Source organism: Elgaria multicarinata, chromosome 9 (genome assembly GCF_023053635.1).
Source record: "Elgaria multicarinata webbii isolate HBS135686 ecotype San Diego chromosome 9, rElgMul1.1.pri, whole genome shotgun sequence".
NCBI lineage: Eukaryota > Metazoa > Chordata > Lepidosauria > Squamata > Anguidae > Elgaria > Elgaria multicarinata.
In genome coordinates, this window is record NC_086179.1 from 32,202,418 (window position 1) to 32,224,750 (window position 22,333).

General features: G+C 44.6%; 1 protein-coding gene across 1 annotated transcript; it reads left to right on the forward strand.

Annotated features, from left to right (window-relative positions):
- Nucleotides 1-1,162: 1,162 nt before the first annotated feature.
- MCM5 (minichromosome maintenance complex component 5) lies at nt 1,163-22,109 on the forward strand. The gene is made up of 17 exons (XM_063133462.1): nt 1,163-1,228; nt 1,984-2,180; nt 2,399-2,525; nt 2,880-3,008; nt 3,663-3,835; nt 4,671-4,826; nt 5,508-5,674; nt 6,746-6,917; nt 8,101-8,212; nt 10,392-10,535; nt 12,924-12,989; nt 13,560-13,736; nt 14,730-14,842; nt 15,777-15,905; nt 17,715-17,857; nt 18,936-19,063; nt 21,713-22,109. The coding sequence occupies exons 2-17, from the start codon at nt 2,014-2,016 to the stop codon at nt 21,812-21,814; spliced, it is 2,205 nt and encodes a 734-aa protein (XP_062989532.1). The 5' UTR covers nt 1,163-1,228; nt 1,984-2,013; the 3' UTR covers nt 21,815-22,109.
- The last annotated feature ends 224 nt before the right edge of the window (nt 22,110-22,333 follow it).

Genomic DNA, 22,333 nt, shown 5'->3' on the forward strand with positions numbered 1-22,333 from the left:
TTTGTTTTACTAGGTACAGCACTATATAAATAATATACACATAATGACACACTCCAGCTGCTATTAAAAACTTTTAGCTACCAAAACTTATCCATGTTTACTTAGAAGTAATTTCCAGGGAGTTCACTGGGACTTAAATTATAATGAATCTCCTTACATTAATACAGTACATCTTGACTAATAGTATATTGTATAGGACTATGGATGGTGGGGTAGTGTGCAAGCTATCATAATATTATAATTAAAAGGTAACATTTTTGTTGAGCAACTGTTATTTTAATATGTAGCTTTAAACATTCTAGGATCCATTGTTGATGAAGGATTGTTTCCAGAAATAGAAATATATACATAAATGTAAAGAAATAAATCTAGCCCCCCTTTTCCAAGTTTAGAGCCATACCCACCCCCCTGAAAAATTGAGAAATCTAAACCCTGTATGACACTGGGGGGGGGGGGGCGGATTCAACTAGCACACATAGTGATGTGAAAGGATACACCTGTTGGATGTCTGCCTTTCACATCTGCATAAGAGGTAAATACAAGCAGAGCACATATTGATACACCTGTTGAATTCCTACGTTTTACGTCTGTATCACACTGAGGGGGGAAATCAACCAGCACACGTAGTGATGTGAAAGGATACACCTGTTGGATGTCTGCCTTTTACATCCGCATGTATCCGAGTGGAAAATTCAACTGGCGCACATTCCCACGAGACTGCAACGCTTCTGTGCTGAGAAAAGCGCCGCCTATATGCACTGCCGCCTTGCCATACTGCTCTTAAAAGCAAAGCAAGGCATAAGGGGGAAACACTGCTGACTTTCTATATATAAGAAGAAAAAAGACCAAGCAAAGGAGACGTCAACTCACGTCCCACAGCCGCCATTTTAAGCCTTTCTCTCCTTTTCATGTATAACTGCAAGACATTTTGGCGCCAAAAAAAAAAACCCTTTAGGGGGCGGGTTCTTATTTCTGCCTCCTCCAACCGGCTTCGCCGTCTACTGCTCTCGCTCTGTCGCGTCGTGAGAGGGCGGTGTTCAGCGCCCTAGCCGTGAGCCAATCCCTTAATGCTTTAGTCCTTTTAAGCCAATGGGAGTGAGCGGTGCGTGACAGTAGGCGGGCGGAGATTTTTTTCGTTCCGTTTTGCCGCGAAAACCTCTTGGCCCCTCCTTGGTCGAGGGACGGAAGTTTGTTTGACCAGGGATCGAGCCCTCGGTTGGGAAAGCAGGTGAGCGGCGGTGGGGTTGCAAGCCGTGAGGTGGGGTGGGGGTCCCTTTCGCTGGCCTTGCGGGAGTAAGTGGGGCTTTGGCAACTCCTTTCCCACAGGATAAAAGGCCTGAACAGGAGGCTCTTTTATTAGTGGGACATAATTCCTCAAGCGACACACACCCGCCCCGTCGCCTCAGTTTCTGGCCTGGAAGATGTTTCTCGTCGCCCTAAAATAGCCTCCCCCACCCTGGTGCCCTCCAGATGTTTTGACTACATCTCCCATCAGCCCTGGCCAGCATGCTGGGAGTTGCAGTCCCAAAAATCTGCAGAGCACCAGGTTGGGAAAGGTTGTTCTAGGACCTGATGCCTTCCAGATATGTTTTGTAACCCCCCAGCATCCCTTGCTGGCTGAGTATCATGGGAGTTGCATTCCAACACATGGAGGGTGCCAGGTGGGAAAAGCTGATTCTAACAACTTATAAGGTGCTTGGTATAATGTTGTTGGGTTTAGGTTTTTTTTTTAAAAAAAAGACAAATATTGCTCATAGTCTGAAACAGGCACAACCATAAAGAAAGGGGAAAGGACCCGGAAGAGAGGAGAAGGAGCTAGTTTCTGTAGGGGCTGGATGGAACTTAGTAATTAGAGGGGTTCACTTTGCATATGCTCAGATGCACTTTTCATCTTCTAGGGCTTTAAATCATTATGGGCCTTGATCCAATTTAGGTCCTGGATACGAGCCATGCTGTGATATGTACCTTTTTGCTTCTTTCCAGCTCCTATCGTTTTCTGCACAGTGAGTTACCATGTCTGGTTTTGATGATCCCGGCATCTTCTACAGTGACAGCTTCGGTGGAGACCCATCAGTAGATGAGGGGCAAGTCCGAAAGTCCCAGCTGCAAAAACGTTTCAAAGAGTTCTTAAGACAGTATCGGGTTGGAACAGACCGAACTGGCTTCACCTTCAAATACAGGTGCCCTTTCTCCCATTCACCATATAAAGTTGAATTCCTCCGTATACTTTATAGCTGTTTGACTTTAAACATCCTTCTGGGTTAGATTAGTATGGTTCTCTCAGTATACGTTATCTAGCTTGGTATAAACTTCTAGCAAGAATCTACTTCGGTGTGTAAATTTCTTGCTTTTAGTTCTGAGCTTCCTCACGTGTCCCCTTTTTCTTGCCGTTTCACAGAGATGAGCTCAAACGCCATTACAATCTGGGAGAGTATTGGATTGAGGTGGAGATGGAAGACCTGGCTAGCTTTGATGAAGATCTTGCAGACTACTTGTACAAACAGCCTGCTGAGCACCTCCAGCTGGTATGTGCAGAATGGGAAGAGAAGTGCTGAGAAAACGATATAGTGGGTGGCACTCAGATCAACTTAAGTATTTGTGTTCCATGAGGAGGACCTGCAGCAAAATGTTGCTAGCCAGCCATGCCCTCTTCAAAAGTGCTCTGTTTTGTACCTTCCCCATTGTTCTGTGGCTACTAGTCCTCCTGGGGCTGTTTTTTATCCCATTGGGGTTTAAATTTGTTTATATACCTCATGGCTACAGGTGAGCATGCTGGTACAAGAAGGAGGTATCTCAATGGCCCTGTCCCCACCTGAGTTTGCTCTTAGAGTGATAATCACGGGCTTCTGATATCTTCAGCAGTGTCATTCCTTTCCTAGCTAGAGGAAGCGGCAAAGGAGGTAGCTGATGAAGTAACACGTCCTCGTCCAATGGGAGAGGAGGATCTTCAAGATATTCAGGTCATGTTGAGATCAGATGCCAATCCTTCCAACATCCGCAACCTCAAGGTGAGCTGGATCTACTGTGGAAGAAGGAAGAGGAGAAGCTATTCCAGAGTAGAAAAAAGTAGTGGAAAAGCACAAAGCTTGCTTGATGCCTAGAAATGAACCAACAGAAGCAGAGACATGCTATAGTTTTGCAAAACTTATGTGGGCTTCCGTCTGCATCCATAAGTCTTATTATCACAGTGAAATGCTACATGACCTCCTTCATTTCCTTGTTTGGCCTAGAAAATGTGATTCATCTTTCCTGTTTGGGCAGAAAAAATATATGAGTTGGTTAGTAACTCTACACATAAGAATCTGCCCTCAGGAATCAAATCTATGGCCAAATATTCTAGAAGACTGAGCTTAAAAAAAAAAAAAGGACAACTGTGTAAAAGCTAAATTCTGTAGTTGGAACAAATTATGCAAATCAGGCACATCTATGAACTATTTTGCTTTGCATCTGTGTGTGTGTGTGTGTTGTGTTGTGTCCTGTCCTGTCCCAGTCCCCCAGCCCTAGAAACATTGTGCTTTTAAATCTTATTTTGTTAGGTAATAGGGAAGGGAAGTTTGGATTTGTGGATCTTTTGCATGTATTCTTGAATGCTTTGTGTGTGTGAGAGAGAGTTTTCTCCATGGTTCCATCACAGGTGTGACTTCGTGCTCTTTGTTTTGCAGTCTGAGCAGATGTCTCATCTTGTGAAGATCCCGGGCATCATTATTGCTGCAACTGCGGTGAGAGCCAAAGCAACCAGAATCACCATCCAGTGTCGCACTTGCCGAAACGTCATCCCCAACATTGCCTTGCGCCCTGGCCTGGAAGGCTATGCTCTCCCTCGGAAGTGTAGCACGTAAGAGAAGAGGCCCAAACTTTCTTTTCCATTACCTCTTTTTCTTATTCATTCCATCCCACACGTAAAACCTTTGGCTACAATCTTATATTGACTTACTGTTGTGAGAGCGAATGGGACCTGGTGGGCAAATGGATTCCACGTGAGGCTGAAATGGGTGGGTTCAGATCTTGCTTAGACATACTTTGGGCATCTTCGGGTTGCATTCCCCAAGTCTGCAAAACAGTTTTTCATGATGCTAGGGCCTGAGTCAGCTTTCTCCAACCTGATGCCCCTCAAATGTGTTGGACTACAACACCTAGCTGGCTGGGGCATCCTGGGAGTTGTAGTCCAGCACATTTGAGGGGCACCAGATTGGAGAAAGCTGACCTAGTGGCTAAGCTGTTAGAGGGTGAACTAGACAAAGAAGAAACATAGAATAGTAGAGTTGGAAGGGTCCCACAAGGCCATCAAGTCCAACCCCCTGCTCAATGCAGGATTCCACCTCAAAGCATCCCTGACAGATGGTTGTCCAGCTGCCTCTTGAATGCCTCTAGTGTGGGAGAGCCCACAACCTCCCTAGATAACTGGTTCCATTGTTGTACTGCTCTAACAGTCAGGAAGTTTTCCCTGATGTCCAGCTGGAATCTGGCTTCCTGTAACTTGATCCCATTATTCCGTGTCCTGCACTCTGGGATGATTGAGAAGAGATCCTGGCCCTCCTCTGCGTGACAACCTTTTAAGTATTTGAAGATTGCTATCATTTCTATCATGACTTCAGCACTCTGTGTAACTCCTTTTTAACATACAGTTGGCTCCCATCTTACCTGCAGCCATTCTCATCCCTTCCTTTTAGGGAGCAGAATGTCCTAGCAAAGTGCCCTTTGGACCCGTATTTCATCGTTCCAGACAAGTGCAAATGTGTGGATTTCCAGACCCTGAAGCTCCAGGAGTCACCGGATGCTGTCCCTCATGGGGAGATGCCTCGGCACATGCAGCTGTACTGCGACAGGTGATGCCTCTCTGACTGTCCTTTTCATCAACTGGTTTTGAGATAGGGAACTTGATGAAGGGGGGCGAGGCTGTAGCTCAGCATCAGAACACATGCTTTGTTTGCCAAAGTCCCCAGTTTCAGTCTGTGGGGCATCTCCAGTTCAAAGGACCTGGTAGCCACTGCTGGGAAAAACCTCTGTGCCTGAAATCTTGGGAGAGCTACAGCCTTCTCTAACCCAGTGCCCTCCATGGCCATTGGCTATTCTGGCTGTGAATTATGGGGGTTGCAGTTCAACACATCTGGAGGGCGTCAGGTTGGGGAAGGCTGGCCTAGCTGGACCAAAGCAAAATAACCTGTTCTGAGTTATTTATGCTGGAGCTATTTAATAGATTTGGAGGGAACTAAAAGAATAATTTCTAGTCCAGTTCCTAGTTAGAATGGTGGTGGAAATGATTATAAATGGTTTGGATCTTATTTACTGCTTTCAGCGTTTTAGATACATAAAAAGGGAAAGCAGGATAAAAATAATTGGAAATAAATAATATGTCTAATCTGTCCTTCCTGTCCCAGTTCTGTAATGCTTGGGAGCCTTCTGTAACTTTTTGTCATTTGGAAGGAAGCAAAAGGTATCTTCTAGTTTAATTCGCTTTGTGTCCCCACCCCAGCCCCCTTTGCTTATGCTCACAATTCATTTTTCAGGTATTTATGTGACAAGGTTGTCCCTGGGAACAGAGTTACCATCATGGGCATCTACTCCATCAAGAAGGCTGGCCTTACTAAGAACAAAGGCAGGGACAATGTTGGAGTGGGCATCCGAAGCTCTTACATCCGTGTGGTAGGAATCCAAGTAGACACTGAAGGTTCAGGTAAAAATATTCTCAGGAAAGCTCTGTCCCTTGTCAGAGGGTTTTAATAATGTTGTGCCTTTTTTGCATTCTTGTTAATTTAGATCATCTGCTAGGGGAGAGGTGGGCGTCACAGGGGCCATGCATTACCACCAGCCCCACCTGTGTGTTTTTGTTTTGTTTTGCATTCCGCACTGCTACCAAAATTGGGCAACACAATGAAGGCAAAAAGGGCTATTAGATTGCTGTCCAAATTTGGCAGTGTGGGGAAAAGGCAAACCACTCCTTTCTTTGCTTCACTACTGATTTTCAGCAGCAAAATCACAGTGGTAATTGCAACAGTGGGAAGGCTGTGGTCCCTGTTGGGTTCCAGGAAGAGGAGCATTGCCCCCAAAACAGCTGAAGGTGCCCCCACCCCCTGTGCTTGGAAATGTCTTGGTTTGAAGAGCAGACTTCTGTTGCTGCAGCTGAATGACAACTGACTCAAATGCTTGTCCACTATGCTAACTTGTTAATGTGGCATATAACAAAAAAAAAGGTGGGGATAGCCCCGGACCACTGGCTATTTAATGTGATGGAGAGAGCAATCCTATGGCCTTTTAGACCGTGTTGGGGTGCATAAGATTGTTTGGCTTACTGGCTCCGAGGTCGGAGACAGGGCTCAAATGTCGGAGCCGGTAAACCACCCTCCCTGCTGGTGTGGAAAGAACTGTGCACGGCTACCTCTCCGCATCTGGAGACAAGGAAAAAGGAGTGGTCCCAGGAGCACTTTGGATGCTGCTGACTATCAACACAGCATTGTGTCCTAACTTGAAAGCGTAAATAGAAGCAATCATGTTATCTACCATCAGTATTGTTATATTAAACTGTAGCATCTGGGTTCTCCACCTGGGCATTTTGCTTCTCCTGCATGAAAAATTTATGAAGGGCTTCAAAGCATGCCAAAAGACCCACTAACACATGAATATGTATATAATACAGGCTAGCATGACATCACAGCCAATGCTAGAAATACTTAAACTCAAGTATCACACTGAAGTGTTCTGACAGTTCCACATTTCTGTATCTTTTTTTTTAATCTTCCCTCTTTAGGGCGCAGTTTCAGTGGCTCAGTGACTCCGCAGGAAGAAGAGGAATTTCGACTTCTTGCTTCCATGCCCAATATTTACGAGACGATTGCCAAAAGTATCGCTCCTTCCATCTACGGCAGTAGTGATATCAAGAAGGCTATTGCATGCATGCTCTTTGGAGGCTCCCGAAAGAGGTATTGGGCAGTTGGTGTGAACAATCCAATACTGTTCGGAGGAAGGAAGCCTTACATGCTTCTCTCCTCTTACCTTTACAGGAGAGCTTACAAGTTTTAACTTTCCTTTGCCTTCAGAGTGTGCTGTTAGGAAGAGTAGGGCCATTTATCCAGGAAATAAATGCCTTGTTAGTCATGTTCCTTCTTTGTTGAGGTATAATAGAAAGCAAAAGGCTGTTGACACAACACTATTGCTTTCTAATGGCCTTGAGGCTGCTCTTGGGCAAACTCTGAATTTAAAGACTTCACTCTTTCTAATACCAAACTCAAATCATTAGGCCTGATGAATGGAGACAAAAGGGGACCCTGAGAAATGAGAGAGAGAGGTATCGGCTATGCTTGGGGGAGCCTGAAGTGTTGCAGAAATGCAAAAGGTTTTATCCAGTGGGTTCTATCCAATGGTAGTTTAACTTAGTTGCATTTATTTCATGATCTACTCTAACTAAGGCTAACATTGGATACAATCCAAAAAGTCTTGGGGGGAACTGAATGAGGCAAAAAGACCCCCATTCCCCCAAAGAATAGCCCAATGCGGGCTGATTATTTATACTAGCAACAGAATATTTGAGTGTCAGATAGAAAATGTATTATTTATTTACTTAAAAGTGTTTTTAATGTCACTTCTCAGTCAAAAAGGATCCCAGAGCCACTCACATGCAATCAGCAAAACAAGCTGGTCCCTGTGTGCAGGCTTTACAATCTAAAAAGACACAACATACAAGGAAAAGGGGATCTGGAGGGAAGAGGGGGGTGGGAAATATTGGTCAGTGGGGCTGGTGGAATCTCTCCCTGTCATTCTGTTAAAATGAAAATGGTAAACCAGTGGCATGGTGGGGGATAGGATACTATGAGCTTGTAGTATCCTGGAGGAGGGCATGGCTTGTTGGAACTCTGGACTGGAGCACTCCTGTTAGGAGATGGAAGAGTATAAACTGTAGCACTTTGTTGCAGGTCCCACTTGTGTGAAGTGAATTGCCTAATGTATATGAGATGTTAATGATGAGGAGTGCATGACTCCTGTCTCTAAAGCTCCAGGATGCTGGCCCAGCTGCTTCCTATAGACACCCTAATGCTTTCTTGTGTGTGTAGGTGTAGTGGGGCTTTCGGAACAAATAGTTCATCTTCTATCTTGCTTGTTCTACAGGCTTCCTGATGGGTTGACCCGCAGAGGGGATATTAATCTGCTCATGATGGGAGACCCTGGCACAGCCAAGTCCCAGCTCCTAAAGTTTGTAGAAAGATGTTCGCCCATTGGGGTAAGCGTCCCAGGTGACAGTTGTGTTCTACCACTCTTGGGCTTTTCAAAACAATCAAATATTTCTTTTTTGCTCTGCAAGAAATTTACCTTACAATATATCACAAATATCTAGATGAATCCACTAGAATTTAATCCATGGATACATCAAAAACTCATTAAACCAGCTATTTAAAAAAACAGTATTCATGAATTCTGATTTGAATATTAGTTGCATCTCCTATGAATAAGGCTGATTTCTCATATTTGAGTCTAATAATGTTTGGCAGTTTGCTCTACAGGACAAAATAGTTATGAGCATGTGTCACTTTACCCCTAAGCAGGGGAGAAAACAGCATCTGGATTGATTGACTAGGTGTTGATGTGAATATTGCAGGCTTTCGTAAGAAGGTTTACCTCAACCTTGCAATTAAAAATGCTGCTCAGATAGACCTGCTCAGATAGATAGATATTTGCAGCTGGAAAGAAAAGAAACCTCAACTCTAAGCTTCCTTGCCTGTTTTCTGGCATGCAAGTCTTACTTGGTCATTTGCCTAATTGCCTGTGCTATTCACAAGCCTGCTTTATATGAGCAGAGTCCAACTTTTTTACACATGGTGTGGCTAAACTAATCTTTATGCCACTGTAATAACACTTGGAGTCATGTCCTTCAAGCGAGTTTGCACAATATGCTTGGCGACTGTGTCACATTTGTTCATGGAGACACTGATTTTAGGTTGGAATCAAGCTGAAAAGTGAATTTAGGCAAGCAAGCTTTTTTTTTCAGCATAATGACTTCTGTAGTTGTCTAGTAACTACATCTCTGTGACATCTAAGGTAATGTCTGTTTTGGCCCTGAATTCCATGGCCACTTCATTATAACGGGTTAAATAATTCTCTTCCCCTCCTTATTGCATTCTCTTCCCCTCCTTATTGTTTTACTAGGATTTTATTAGATTGTAAGCCTATGCGGCAGAGTCTTGCTATTTACTGTTTTACTCTGTACAGCACCATGTACATTGATGGTGCTATATAAATAAATAAATAAATAAATAAATAATAATAATAATAATAATACTAATACTCACCAGTTATGATTCATATTAGCCACACCATTACATTTTCTTGCTTTTGAATTCAGTGTCTGTGTCAGTATGTGGAACTGAATTCCTAGGGTGGACATCATCGTGTAACTGTTACACCCCTCTGCTCTTGCTCACCTCTGATTGGGGTAGATTCTCACGACATCTGACATTGTGGGTAGGGATGCTACAGATTGTGCAAAATCCATTCTGTCTGTGTTTAATGGATTGTCAGGCACCTTTCATTCCACCATCTGCCCATCAACAGAATCGGGGGATTTTCCAGTTTCTGAATTTGCACAATTGTGAATGTGCGCAAATTTGCATGTGAGCAAATTTGCAAGTTTCCCCCAAATATGCCTTTTCATGCTTTAGCCTATGCATTTTTTGCCAGGTTTTAATTTTTTGTATTTTTCTATGATAAAAATTTGCGCAAAATCCCCAGGTTAGGAGAACTGTCCACAAGTCTGCAGACTCCGCCCAAGTGGGAGGAAGCAGTCTGCTGCGGAATCCACTGGTTAGATTCATAAAAATTCGAACTCATTTGATTCTGTTGTGGATTTCTCTGACATCTCTAGTGGGTTTGTAAAAATTAAACTGTTCCTTTGAATGGCTCAGCACGCATCTCTATGGCAATGCATTCCCTGCTGGAAAACCTTTTTAAAAGGCTGAGCAGAACCATGAACTGGGCTTTTTGTACCATCCACAGGACCAATTTAACAACTTCAGTCTAACATCTGTACTTTGTCCTCATGCACCCGAAGGCTGGAATTTTAATTAATGCACTTGTTCACCTGTCATCCTCTCACCTCCTCTAAGTGGCCTCTATTCATGATTTAAGCTGATCTGATCATGAGGTGAGCTGGATATAGCTCTTCACTGTTCTTTCCTCAATTCTTCTCTATTCCGATGCTTCCTTTCTTGCTCTGTGTAAGCTGGCTTGCCTGTTTAGGAAGATATGCTCAAGCAAGATTTCAGAACTAAGCTCCCGTTGTCTTCTACGGCTGCCAACCAGGCCTGGTGTTGACAGCTGTGTTACACAATGTTTTCCTTAATTTGACTTGTCTACAGAACATGACATGTGGTGTATGACATGTTCTCCTTCCCTTTCCCTGTCAGGTGTACACTTCTGGGAAAGGCAGCAGTGCAGCTGGTCTGACAGCCTCAGTGATCAGAGACCCATCTTCACGGAGCTTCTTCATGGAAGGAGGAGCCATGGTGTTGGCCGATGGGGGAGTGGTTTGCATCGATGAATTCGACAAGGTGCAAAAAGGACAGACCAGCAAAAGTCTGTGTTGTAATGCTATTCCGCCAAGAAAATAATGGTTGAATTGTGGGGATGTACCAATCCCCAAAGCCCTAGTGCCTCCGATTAGGCATTAGGGGTAGCACAAAAAAGGGAAGAGCAGCACGGTGTGTTAATATAAGTATTTAGTTACATTTGAGGGCATTCTCAGCAGGAAAGAGACAGAAGAGTGTTGTGGCACTGTAGAAGCTATTAAACTTTATTATAACTGAGAAGAAATAGTTAAAATCCTGAGGTAAAAGTTTTTCAGAATCTTAGTCAACCTCTTGAAGTAAATTGCCAACTTTTTAACCTCAGAATATTAACTATTAATGTACCAGCAGGTTCTATATAACATGAAACTTTCTTAATTACATATTTGATTGGTGTTTTGACAAAAGTTTACCTCAGGAATTGAACCATTTCTGTGCTTGTCCAATTGAGAAGTCACTAAGAAGTGAGCAACACTTTTCATCAGCCTGGATGTTAACTGGGGCTGTTGGGGAGAGATGTATCTACGCATGTTGAGAGAGCAGTCTGTAGTTTCTAGAAACCTTACTGCTATTACTTGGGGATTTTTTTAAAAATGCAAGGCAATTTTGGTTTGCCATGGCATGAACTGTCATGGGCAATGAGAGCCTTCCATCAGGTGCATGAAGTAGCCAAGGAAAATACTTGGTATCTGAGCATAAATACACATGAGTTGAAAGCCAAATGATTAAGGTTAGAACTAAAGATAATGGAGCGCAAGCTCTGGAGTTTCAAATGTACTGTGATTGCTGGAGGGCAATTTACTTCATGTGCAAAAGAAAATCACCCATAATTCTTCATCGTAGTCTCTGTGCATCACACACACGGGCTCTGTGCGAAGCTTCGCTTCGGTCAGGTGAGGCTAAGGATAACAGAACATCTGGTTTCACTATTTGCTTTGCTCCATGTACTGCCATCGTAATAAACAAGATTTAGAGTCAAAGTGACTCTCCGATGCATCTTCCTTCTACTGCATTCATCTGTGCCCTCTTGCCTTTTTGGTACTCTTGACCAGAGAATAGGACAGCTTGTGGACATCCATATTGTGGAACTCTTTCCCAAGAGTGGCTTGGCTGGCTGTTGGCTTTTACATCTAAAGTGAAAGCGTTTTTATTTTGCCAGGCTTGGGTTTTTTATTTCATTTTTTATTATAAATTTCAACAAACAGGCCTTTAAAGTATGTAGTTAACACTTGCTGAGGGGTGTTCTTTGTTTTGTTTCGTTTTGTTTCGTTGGGGTGTTTTTTATACCTGCTACTTAGATAGATAAAACCAGTGTGTGTGTTTTAATTCTCCTTTTATATTGAGGTTTTATACTGAATGGCATTTAAAAGGTTGTAAACCTTCTTGGGGGCCTTTTTGGCTGACAGGTGGGGTACGTATGTGTTAAGTAAATGAACTGGAGGTTCAGGCATGCTGTCTAATGCATATGCTATGTATCCCACTTCTGAAAGACGTGAGGTTGATGGATAATTGAGATGGGGCCTTTTCTGTGGCAGCACCCTTGTCGTGGTACTCCCTCTTTAGGGAGATCAGACTATCCTCGTTATTGTCCTTTAGGTAGCTGTAGAAGACAATGTCGTTCAGCAGGCCTTTAATCATTAATGCTGCTTTCTGATTTTTTACTATTAATCCCTGGTTTTATTGTACAAAGCATTAGTCAGCTTTTTGTAGTGTACGTATTTGATTCTTTGTATTGTCTTATCTGTGCATCACCTTGAGCACTGATTGGGCAAAGGGGTGATCTGAAAATAATCTAAATCAATAAAGCTTTTAATGAGTGGCTGTAGGTCAGTGGTAAGGTGCTTGTTTTTCATGCAGGAAGTCCCAAGTTAGATCCCCAACATCTCCAGGTATGGCTGAAAAAACTCCTGCCTGAAAGCCTGGAGAGACGTTGCTGTCAGTCAGTGTCGACAATACTAAATGGACCACTGGTCTGACTCAGTATAAAACAGCTCCCGATTTTCATAATTCCTAGTTTGCTCAATATTCTCTTGACCTGGGTTGTTGTTGTTGTTGTTTATTACATTTATATACCGCCCTATAGTCAAAAACTGGGTTCACGTGAGCATATGTGAATCTTTTAAGTGTGGCGTGCCAGCCTCACAAAAGCTCTAGATTAAGTAGATTGGTTTAAGTCTTCATTATTGTTCAGTGTTTTTGGGATTTGAAACACTGCAGTTTTTTCAGGAGCCTTGGGTGTTTTAGCATCCTGCACCAGCTTCCTGTGTCTAATAGAAGAGGGGATAAGATAGATTGCTTAATGCTCTCTTCTTCTTCCATTCACATTCCCACATAACTTTGTATTTTTTTGCATTGTGTTTCCCCCTTTGAAAGATGCGTGAGGATGATAGGGTGGCTATCCATGAAGCTATGGAGCAACAGACCATCTCCATCGCCAAGGTGAGTTTGTGGGGCGGCACCAGCCTCTGAGCAGAACTTGCCACATCCTCAATGTATTGGGCTCGTGCTTGTAATGTATGCTCTTGTGTGACTTTAAACTGAAAGTATTTAATGTTCTGGGCTTCATTTCATTTTACTGGCATGTGGAGAAAGCTGGTGGATTTCCAAAGAGACTTCAAGCATCATATAGCCTTAACCTGTCCAGTCTCAATTCAAGCAAGAGTCTAAAGAAGGACATACATTAAGAGCCAATGTGGTGTAGTGGTTAGAGTGTTGGATTGGGAGTAGGGAGATCCAGGTTCTAGTCCCCACTTGACCATGAAGCTCACTGGGTGACTTTGAACCAGTCACTGATTCTCAGCCTAAGCTATCTCACAGGGCTACTGTGAGGATAAAAGGGAGAGGAGGAGGAGGATTATGTAAACCACCTTGGATTCCTTGCAAGAGAAAAAAGGTGGCATATAAATGTAAATAATAATCAAGAATTTGGGTTTATCGGTCTGCCTATTTTGCTGTACTTGTTGCATTACTTTAGACTTCTACTGACACCTGTTTCTTTTCACTGTGCAGGCTGGTATCACGACCACCCTAAACTCTCGCTGCTCGGTGTTAGCAGCTGCCAACTCCGTCTTTGGGCGCTGGGATGAAACTAAAGGCGAGGAGAACATAGACTTCATGCCCACCATCTTGTCCCGATTTGACATGATCTTCATTGTCAAGGATGAGCACAATGAAGAAAGAGACATGGTGGGTCGGTTGGATAACTCAGTGCAGGGCTGGGGGAGTAGAGAGCAAGGGTGGGGAGGGGGTTGCCTGCTTGGGGAAGCCAACGGTGGAAGAAAGACTGTATCTTTTGACACGGGCCTGTTCTTCATCCATTTGGTATGTTGGCACACTTCTGGAGGAAGGATAGGTGTAGAATCTTGACGAACAAGCATGTGCTTTCTGATCGACTTGCCCTCCTAGGCAGCCTGGCATCTTTGCCCAAATGTAGCCTTTCCTCAGGATGGAAGGCAGACATCCAAAAGCCACTGCGATCCAGTGTATAGAGCAGGAGTGTTTAACCTCTTTCAGCCCGAAGGCCAAGTTCCATTTGGGAGAAGCTCTCGGGGGCCAGATTCCAGCAGTAGGCAGGGCTGAAGGCAAAGTGGGTGAGCTAACATACAAAAACATTCCAGCATATTTAGCTTAAAGGTCTTTCTGTCCATTTCTAAGCTTTAGGAGAGGAATTTCTGTCTCAGAATGGGGAGAAAAATGCTGCAGAGAAGCCAAGAAACCACCAAGCAAATAGGTGTTTAGGGGAAAGGGAGCGGAATATGGGGAAAGGGGCCACCGGGGAACCCTGCATAGGCCTGCATTTGCCCCAGAACATGAGGTTCTGCACCACTGGATTAGAGTGTTGCATTTCAGTCTGGGACATCTTATGTTCAAGTCCCAGACTTGTGTCCTGGAATAGACTTGTCAAAGCCACCCAGGTAACGAAAATTATACATCTGTTGCACATGGTGTTTTTATTTAAAGGTTGCAGAACAGCTGATGTGCAATAAAGCTGCTTCCTAAAGGACCAGTAATAGTAAGGTAAAGGAGAACAGAGCCATTGTTAAAAAGAGCTAGTCATCACTTGTTTAAACGAATGCCGTGACAGTCTCAGGTCTCCCGCAGCTTGAAAGGGACAATGGGGAGGGAGCTGTTCCTTGCACCTTTTGCTTCCAACCCTCTTTTTCTGTGCTGCATCCCTAGATACTGGCCAAGCATGTGATGGCTCTGCACGTGAGTGCCCTGACGCAGACCCAGGCTGTGGAGGGCGAGATTGAGCTGAACAAACTGAAGAAGTTGATTGCTTACTGCCGCACGTGAGTCAGCTGGAGCAATAATCGCCTGGGGACAAAGGAAGCTGCCTTATACGGAGTCAGACCACTAATCAATCTTGCCCAGTACTGTCAACAGAGGCCTGGTTCAGACAACACGCTAAACCATGCTGCTTAATCACAAAATGGTTAATGGAATTCCATTAACCATTTTGTGGTTAAGCAGCATGGTTTAGCGTGTTGTCTGAACCAGGCCACTGACTCCCCAGGGTTTCAAGAAGGATTCTTTCCTTGCCCTACCTGGAGAAGCCAGGGGTTGAACCTGGGACCTTCCGCATGCAAAGCAGGTGCTCTGTCACACTGAACTACGGTCCCTCCCCGTAGGAATGACAGGAATGACTTAAGCAGGCTGCAGGATGGGCTGAGGCTCAGCTAGGAGTGAGATGTTACTTGTGTGTATCCTGCCTATCATCCCCACTTAAGCAAAAGCAGCCTGAAGAGGCTGTGGATTTCAGCAGAGGACCAGGAAGGTGCAGAAGGGCTGCTTAACCCTTTCCCCTATCGTTTTAATCTTCCCCTCCCCAGCTGCTTTTCAACCTGCCAAGTGAAAAGTCTGAATACTCTAGTGCTTCCCCTTGCAGTAGAAAAACAAGTGTGGGAGAGTGATTTTCAGCTGGAAATATATTCTATTTCTCTCTCCCTCCATCCATTGATCCTTTATTGAAATTTGGTGCAAAGGAGGGTTAAGTCAAAAGGGGGAGATATTCATGCAACTGCTGGGGAACCAAGGCAGGAGGATGCTATTGCACTCATATGCATATTGTGGGCATTCTATAAGCATCTGGGTGGCCATGGTGGGCAACAGGATGCTGAACTTGATAGCCCTTTGGTCTGATCCATCAGGGTTGCTCTTACATTGTTTGTGCAAGGGTTTGATGATACCCTCTGGTTTTACTAAGCTCTGCAATGCCTCCTTTAGGAAGTGTGGCCCTCGTCTTTCCGCAGAGGCTGCAGAGAAGCTGAAGAACCGCTACATCCTCATGCGCAGCGGGGCCCGCCAGCATGAAAGGGAAAGCGACCACCGATCCAACATTCCCATTACAGTCAGGTGAGGGTACAGCCTGTGTCTTTGGGCAGCGAAAAGCAATGGAATTGTGCCACAGAAGGATCCTGCAGAAAGCTACATGTCAGGGCAGCGAGTCAACAGACAGTGGCTGGGTTCAAACGACACACTAATCCAGCATGGGTTAATGTGTTGTCTGAACGTGCTGCTTTTACTGCAGAGTGGCTTATTAACCATTCAGTGTGTTTTATTTTTTCTTGAGCAAGCCACCTTGAGAACCCATGGCTTCTTGTTGGGTTGTTCAGAATGGTTAACAAGCCACACTGCATGGTTAACCAACAACCCTGCAGAAAAAGCACTCTCTCTGGCACACGCAAAAGGGAGAAAGAGCGAGGTATCCCTGGCCATGGGGTAGTGTAGGGGCCAGGGTTCTATGCTACTATCTGCTAGTGCTTGCTTGTGGTCTTTGTGCCCCTATAGCTAAGGAGTTTTTGGTAGGAACCCTCCCCCACCATCCCAGTCCGCATGTCCCAAATGAGTTCCCACATATTTCTTCAGTTCTCTTTCGACCACCAATATGGCAGCCTCATGAGGGAACTTCCCTGTGATCAGTTCGTCTGATAGCTCTTAAAAGCTGAGGCTTTCATTCCGACCTTTCTCTCGGATTTTCTACCTATTTCTTGTGTTATCTTCTCCTGTTTTTATTTTGCGATCTAGCAATCGCCCAAAGAACGTACGGCCCTCAGGGTGCCATTTCCTAAGTGTTTCCGCTGCAGGAGTAAGTCGCTGCTGACGAACGGACACTGGCCCTGCATTTTCTGTTGGGAGAAAGCCGTGACATGGTGAAGTCTTGCCGGCTAGGAGGCCAAGGAAGTTACTGTTGCAACAACCCTCCCTTCTGCCCACTTGGGATCTATGCAAGGGCCTAGACAGTTCAGTTTCACTGCTTGAGCTCTTTGCATTTGCCCAGTTCTTTATTGGGCATGTGGGGTTTCTGCCTATATGAGTATAATGGCACAGTCCCTGTCCTATACAACCTTCTTTGGCAGTAGGTAGGATTTGGCTGTGTTTGGTCTCAGCCAGCCTTCCCCAAGCTGGGTGAGTCCCTCCAGATGTTTTGGACTTCAGCTCCCAGCATTGTTGGCTATGGGCCAAGATGATGGGGGCTGATAGTTGCAGTGTATAACATCTGGAGGGAGGCTGCCCATAGCATTGTCATGTGACTGGCCTGCTCTTCAAACAAACAAACAAAAGCAAAGTAATGGGAGGAGGGCCTTCTCTGCTGTGGCCCCCCGGCTGTGGAATGAGCTCCCTAAGGAGGTTCGCTTGGCACCTACATTATATGCTTTTAGACGCCAGGTGAAGACCTTTTTATTCTCCCAGCATTTTAACAATCTATAAATTTTAAATAACATGGTTTTAAATTTGTAATTTTGCATTGCTGCTGTTTTTATCTGGTTGAGCTTTTATATTGTATTTTATATTATGGTTTTATACTTTGAATGGTTTTAATTTTTGTGAACCGCCCAGAGAGCTCCGGCTATTGGGCGGTATAGAAATGTAATAAATAAACAAATAAATGGGAGGGAAAGCAAAGCTCCGAAAGTTGCTGGGGATAATAAAAAAAGACTGCCCAATAATTAAATAATAACTTTAATGATTTAATTAATTAATAATTATTTAATAATAACTTCATTATTAATTAATAGTTTTCAATCTTTTTGAGCCCTTCCTTTCCCTAGCTTCCAGGTCCCATGGTGCTACCTCCTTTTTTGATCCCGGTCACTTCTGCCACTGACTGATTTATTTATTTATTTATTTTAAAAAAGAATCTTTTCCTTTCGTGTCATGCAGGCAGCTGGAGGCCGTCGTCCGAATTGCAGAATCCCTCAGCAAGATGAAGCTGCAGCCTTTTGCGACTGAGGCAGACATCGAGGAAGCCTTGCGCCTCTTCCAGGTGTCAACGCTTGACGCTGCCATGTCAGGCAGCCTCTCAGGTGAGCTGGGCCGAGGGAAACGCAGCTCGCTCTCACTGTGTCAGTGTTCTCCTTTTGAGGAGTTGCTTGGTATCCGTAGTGATGCTGGGTGTGTGCAGACCTTCTCTCAAAGAAAGTGGCAATGCATTGGTGGCGCTTCCTCCCTTTTCCGCTGTCCTCACTATTTATTATTTATTTAAAACATTTATATCCCGCCCTATATCAATAAGATCTCAGGGCGGCGTACAGATAAAAGCATACAGTATAAAACAGTAAATATACACAGCTAAAAACAAATTAAACCATAAACCAAGTTAATTCTCAGGAAAGCTCTGTCCCTTGTCAGAGGGTTTTAATAATGTGGTGCTTTTTTTTTTTTGCATTCCTGTTAATTTAGGTCATCCGCTAGGGGAGAGGTGGGCGTCACAGGGGCCATGCATGACCACCGGCACCACCCTGTGTCGTTTTGTTTTGTTTTGCATTCCGCACTGCTACCAAAAATGGGCAACACAACGGAGGCAAAAAGGGCTATTAGATTGCTTTCCAAATTTGGCAGTGTGGTGTCCAGTGTGATGTCCAGCTGGACATCAGGAAAAACTTCCTGACTGTTAGAGCAGTACGACAATGGAATCAGTTACCTAGGGAGGTTGTGGGCTCTCCCACACTAGAGGCAGCTGGACAACCATCTGTCAGGGATGCTTTAGGGTGGATTCCTGCATTGAGCAGGGGGTTGGACTTGATGGCCTTGTAGGCCCCTTCCAACTCTGCTATTCTATGATTCTATGAAAACAATATATAATTTAAAAGCAGTAAAACTATTAAAACAGCTAAAACAATGTGCCTAGTGAATTCAACCATTAAAAGCTTTGGTAAAAAGCCATGTTTTCACTTGGCACTATGAGGACCGTGCCCTCTTCTGACTATAGAATTGTCTACTTGTGGCTCAAGAGTACAAGATGAACGCATGCGTTCCTGAAGACGGTTAGACAGGGACTGCTCATTTTGAACACAATTGCAAATTGGGAGGTGCAGTGGAATCCAGAAAACTTTGTAGTCCATTTCTGTCAGGAAACGTGTGTGTCTTAAATGCATCCTCTAGGAGTGGAGGGTTTCACGACCCAGGAGGACCAGGAGATGCTGTCTCGCATCGAAAAACAGCTGAAGCGACGCTTTGCCATCGGCTCCCAAGTATCTGAACACAGCATCATCCAGGATTTTGTGAAGCAAGTGAGTTGAGTGGGTTAGGCAATTGTGGGAGTTGAGAACACTCAGGGTGAGCTTAGAGCAGCTTTGCAAAACCTGTAACCTACCAAGCCCAACCCAAGCTGCCAGCCGTTGACAGCTTGCCTGGGTCTGCAATCCCAGGGAGGCAGCAAAAATGAAGAGGTTCACACAAACTAGGGGTTGAGTTATCAGGAGAGGCACAACTTCCAATGACGTATGCTCCATAGGCTCATATTGTTGAGGTGCAAGTTGATAGATAGATAGATAGATAGATAGATAGATAGATAGATAGTATTGTTAACTTGCTCTTCAGCCAAGTAGGGTCCCAGAGGGACTTACATACAATCAGTAAAACAAGATAGTCCCTTCCTGCAAGCTTACAATCTAAAAAGACATGACACACAAGGAAAATGGGATGGGGAGGGAAGAAGGGGGAAAAGTGGCTTTCAACTGGGCTGGTGGAATGGCCCTGCTTCTTCCCTTCTCATCTCCAACTGCTGCAATGCGCTCTACATAGGGCTATCTTTGTGCCTGGTCCGGAAATTTCAATTAGTTGAAAATATGGCAGCCATGTTGGTCACCAGTACATCTAGGGGTGATCATATTACAGCAATATTAAAATCCACTGGCTGCCAATTAGTTTCCAGGCAAAGTCTAAAGTGTTGGTTATTACCTTTAAAGCCCTACATGGTTTGGGTCCAGGCTATCTTCTCCCATACAATCTGCCCCGCACACTCAGGTCCTCTGGGGAGAAGCTACTTCAGTCAGCCAAAACTAGGCTGACAGGTATTACCCAGAGGACCTTCTCTTCTGCTGCTCCCAGGCGGTGGAATGGCCTGCCGGAGGAAATTCGTCAACTTGACAGTCTTTTAGCATTTAAAAAAGCTAGTAAGACTGATCTGTTCCAGCAGGCCTACCCAGTGGAATTTTAGGATGTTTTAATAATGTGTACTATGTTTTTAATCAATTTTATGTATACTTACTGTTGTTCCCCACCTTGATCCTAACAGAGAGGCGGGTAAGAGATATTATTATTATTAATGGTGACAGTTGAGGGAAGAGCCTGAGCTAGTTGTGCAGGCCTGAGCTGGAGCTTGTGTGGACTCTTGCCTTCCATTGAAGAGGACCTACCTGAGCCCCTTCTGATACTTCTCCATCTTTGATCAGCAGATAAAACGGAAATGATGGGGGCTGTTTTGTTTTTAAAACAATTTCTAGTGGCTTTGAGAGCTTTTTTTATGACACTGGAAACATCCAAGGGGTGTGAATGTGTTCTTCAACCAATAATATATCCACTTTTTCACAGTCTCAGGCTGATGTAACCCAAGCCTAGAGGTGATTTCTTTTTTTAACATAGTCACTAAACCCAAAATCCCCCTTATTGTTCCCACCTTGCTTCTGACTGTGACAAGCTCTTTGATTGTGCAAGTCAGATCTGAAGCAGGTTAAGGCAGTTGTTAGTGTTCTCATCAAGTGTGTTTTTGCATTGGCACATTTCCACCACCACTCCGGCCTTAGGAGGCAAACTTTGGCCCCCGCGCCTCCCTTTTCCCCCCTCTGCCCTTTCCCACCAATGGATTTGCATCTCACCTATGATAAGCAGGCTGGGCTGTGTCTGGCTCTGCTGCACGCTCAGACCATAGCAGGCTATGCCACTTCTCAGTCTGGAAAGGTTTTGGAAATGCTGCTGTAGCACCCATGGATTGAGTCATGGAGGACCCCCTCTCATGACTCAATCCATTTATCACCATGAGCAAGCACGGTGTGGGTGTGGGTGTGAGAGAGAGAGAGAGCACAGTTGGTTGCCATTTTTAATTGGCCCTGAACATGTGATCCTCTGCACATCAACAGGATTGATGGTCTTGAAAGCACATGGCTCAGTTCTGCTGCTGAAACAAAGCGCGTGGAGCCCTGCAAGCTGCCTGGATGGGAGGTGGGGGTACAAGTTGGGACCTATTCATAAGTAGCTCTTTGTCCTTTTGAAGGAGGATGGGAATAGGTCAGGATCCTTCCCCATATGAGGGCGCAGCACCCCATCTGCAGAGGGATCCTCCACAGGGCTCAGTGCAAACCTGTTCCTTGTCCTCCTCCCACCCCCTCTGTCTGCAAAGGTACATTGGCAATTCAGGAAGTGGGAGACCTGTGCATGCCTTCTTCATCCACAGCCAGCTCTCTTCTTTCTCTGCCCAGTCAAGTTACCTGACTGAGTAGAGGGCAAGAAGATCTGGCCAGGGATATGGGAGGTGTTCACAAAACTTCCATTTCGCCTTAGTAGCGCCTTGCATGCATCAGAGGGAGAAATGGAGAGGGCAGGGGATGCTCTGTGGATGGGTGCTGCACTCTCCCACTGGGAAGGATTATTTCCCATAAAATACAAATCTACTATGTGTAACACAGAATGGGGGTGAAATAGGAAACTGCCTTTGTCCTTCTTTCCCCTCCTTTAAAAACAAGCAAACAACGTTTTGTTCCTGTTGTATTTTGGAGGCAAAATAACTCTGCATGGCAAAGCCCTAATCTAAACACTCTGCATGGTAATTTGCCCAGGGACTAGCATCTTAGTGTGCCCAACATTTCTGCCCAAGTTTATTTGTTCCTTTTTGGCATAATGGACTTCACAGAATGCTTTCTCTCCCCTTGCCTTCCTCCCAGAAATATCCTGAGCATGCCATCTACAGGGTGCTGCAGCTTATGATGCGCCGTGGTGAGATCCAACATCGCATGCAGCGCAAGGTCCTTTACCGCATCAAGTAAAAATACCCAGCTTCTCCTTGTGACCTCGAAGTCAGTTGGTTTTCCATGCAGTCAGTGCTAAAGTTTTAGGAGTCTTCTCAAACTACGTGCTTCCCATCCCTGAGTTCCACAATATAGTCCTTCAGAGCAAAGGAGAGGAAAGTGGGATCCCTGCACCCTAAGTACGGATGTTCCTCAAGGCATGGAAGTCGGCAGACGGCAAAGGATACAAAGAACTCTTGGTTTTAAAATTTATTTCAGCTTCTGCATTCAAGTGTCACTTTGATCTTTTGCTATAATATTAAAAGCCTTTTAACTGCATTCAGTCATAACAAATATGTTATGTGTTTGTAACGGGTAGATGGTATTGTGTGAAAGGAGGGGTAAGGAAGACATGGCTGTCATATAGGCAGGGGTCACCTTCTCCCAACTTGTTTCTGCTCAGTCCTTCCATTCTCTCACTGGAAGGTGAGTCACTTGGTGTTGTAAATGACACTGTGATCTCAAGTGACCTACATTGAGGTCACTGATAGTGTCCCA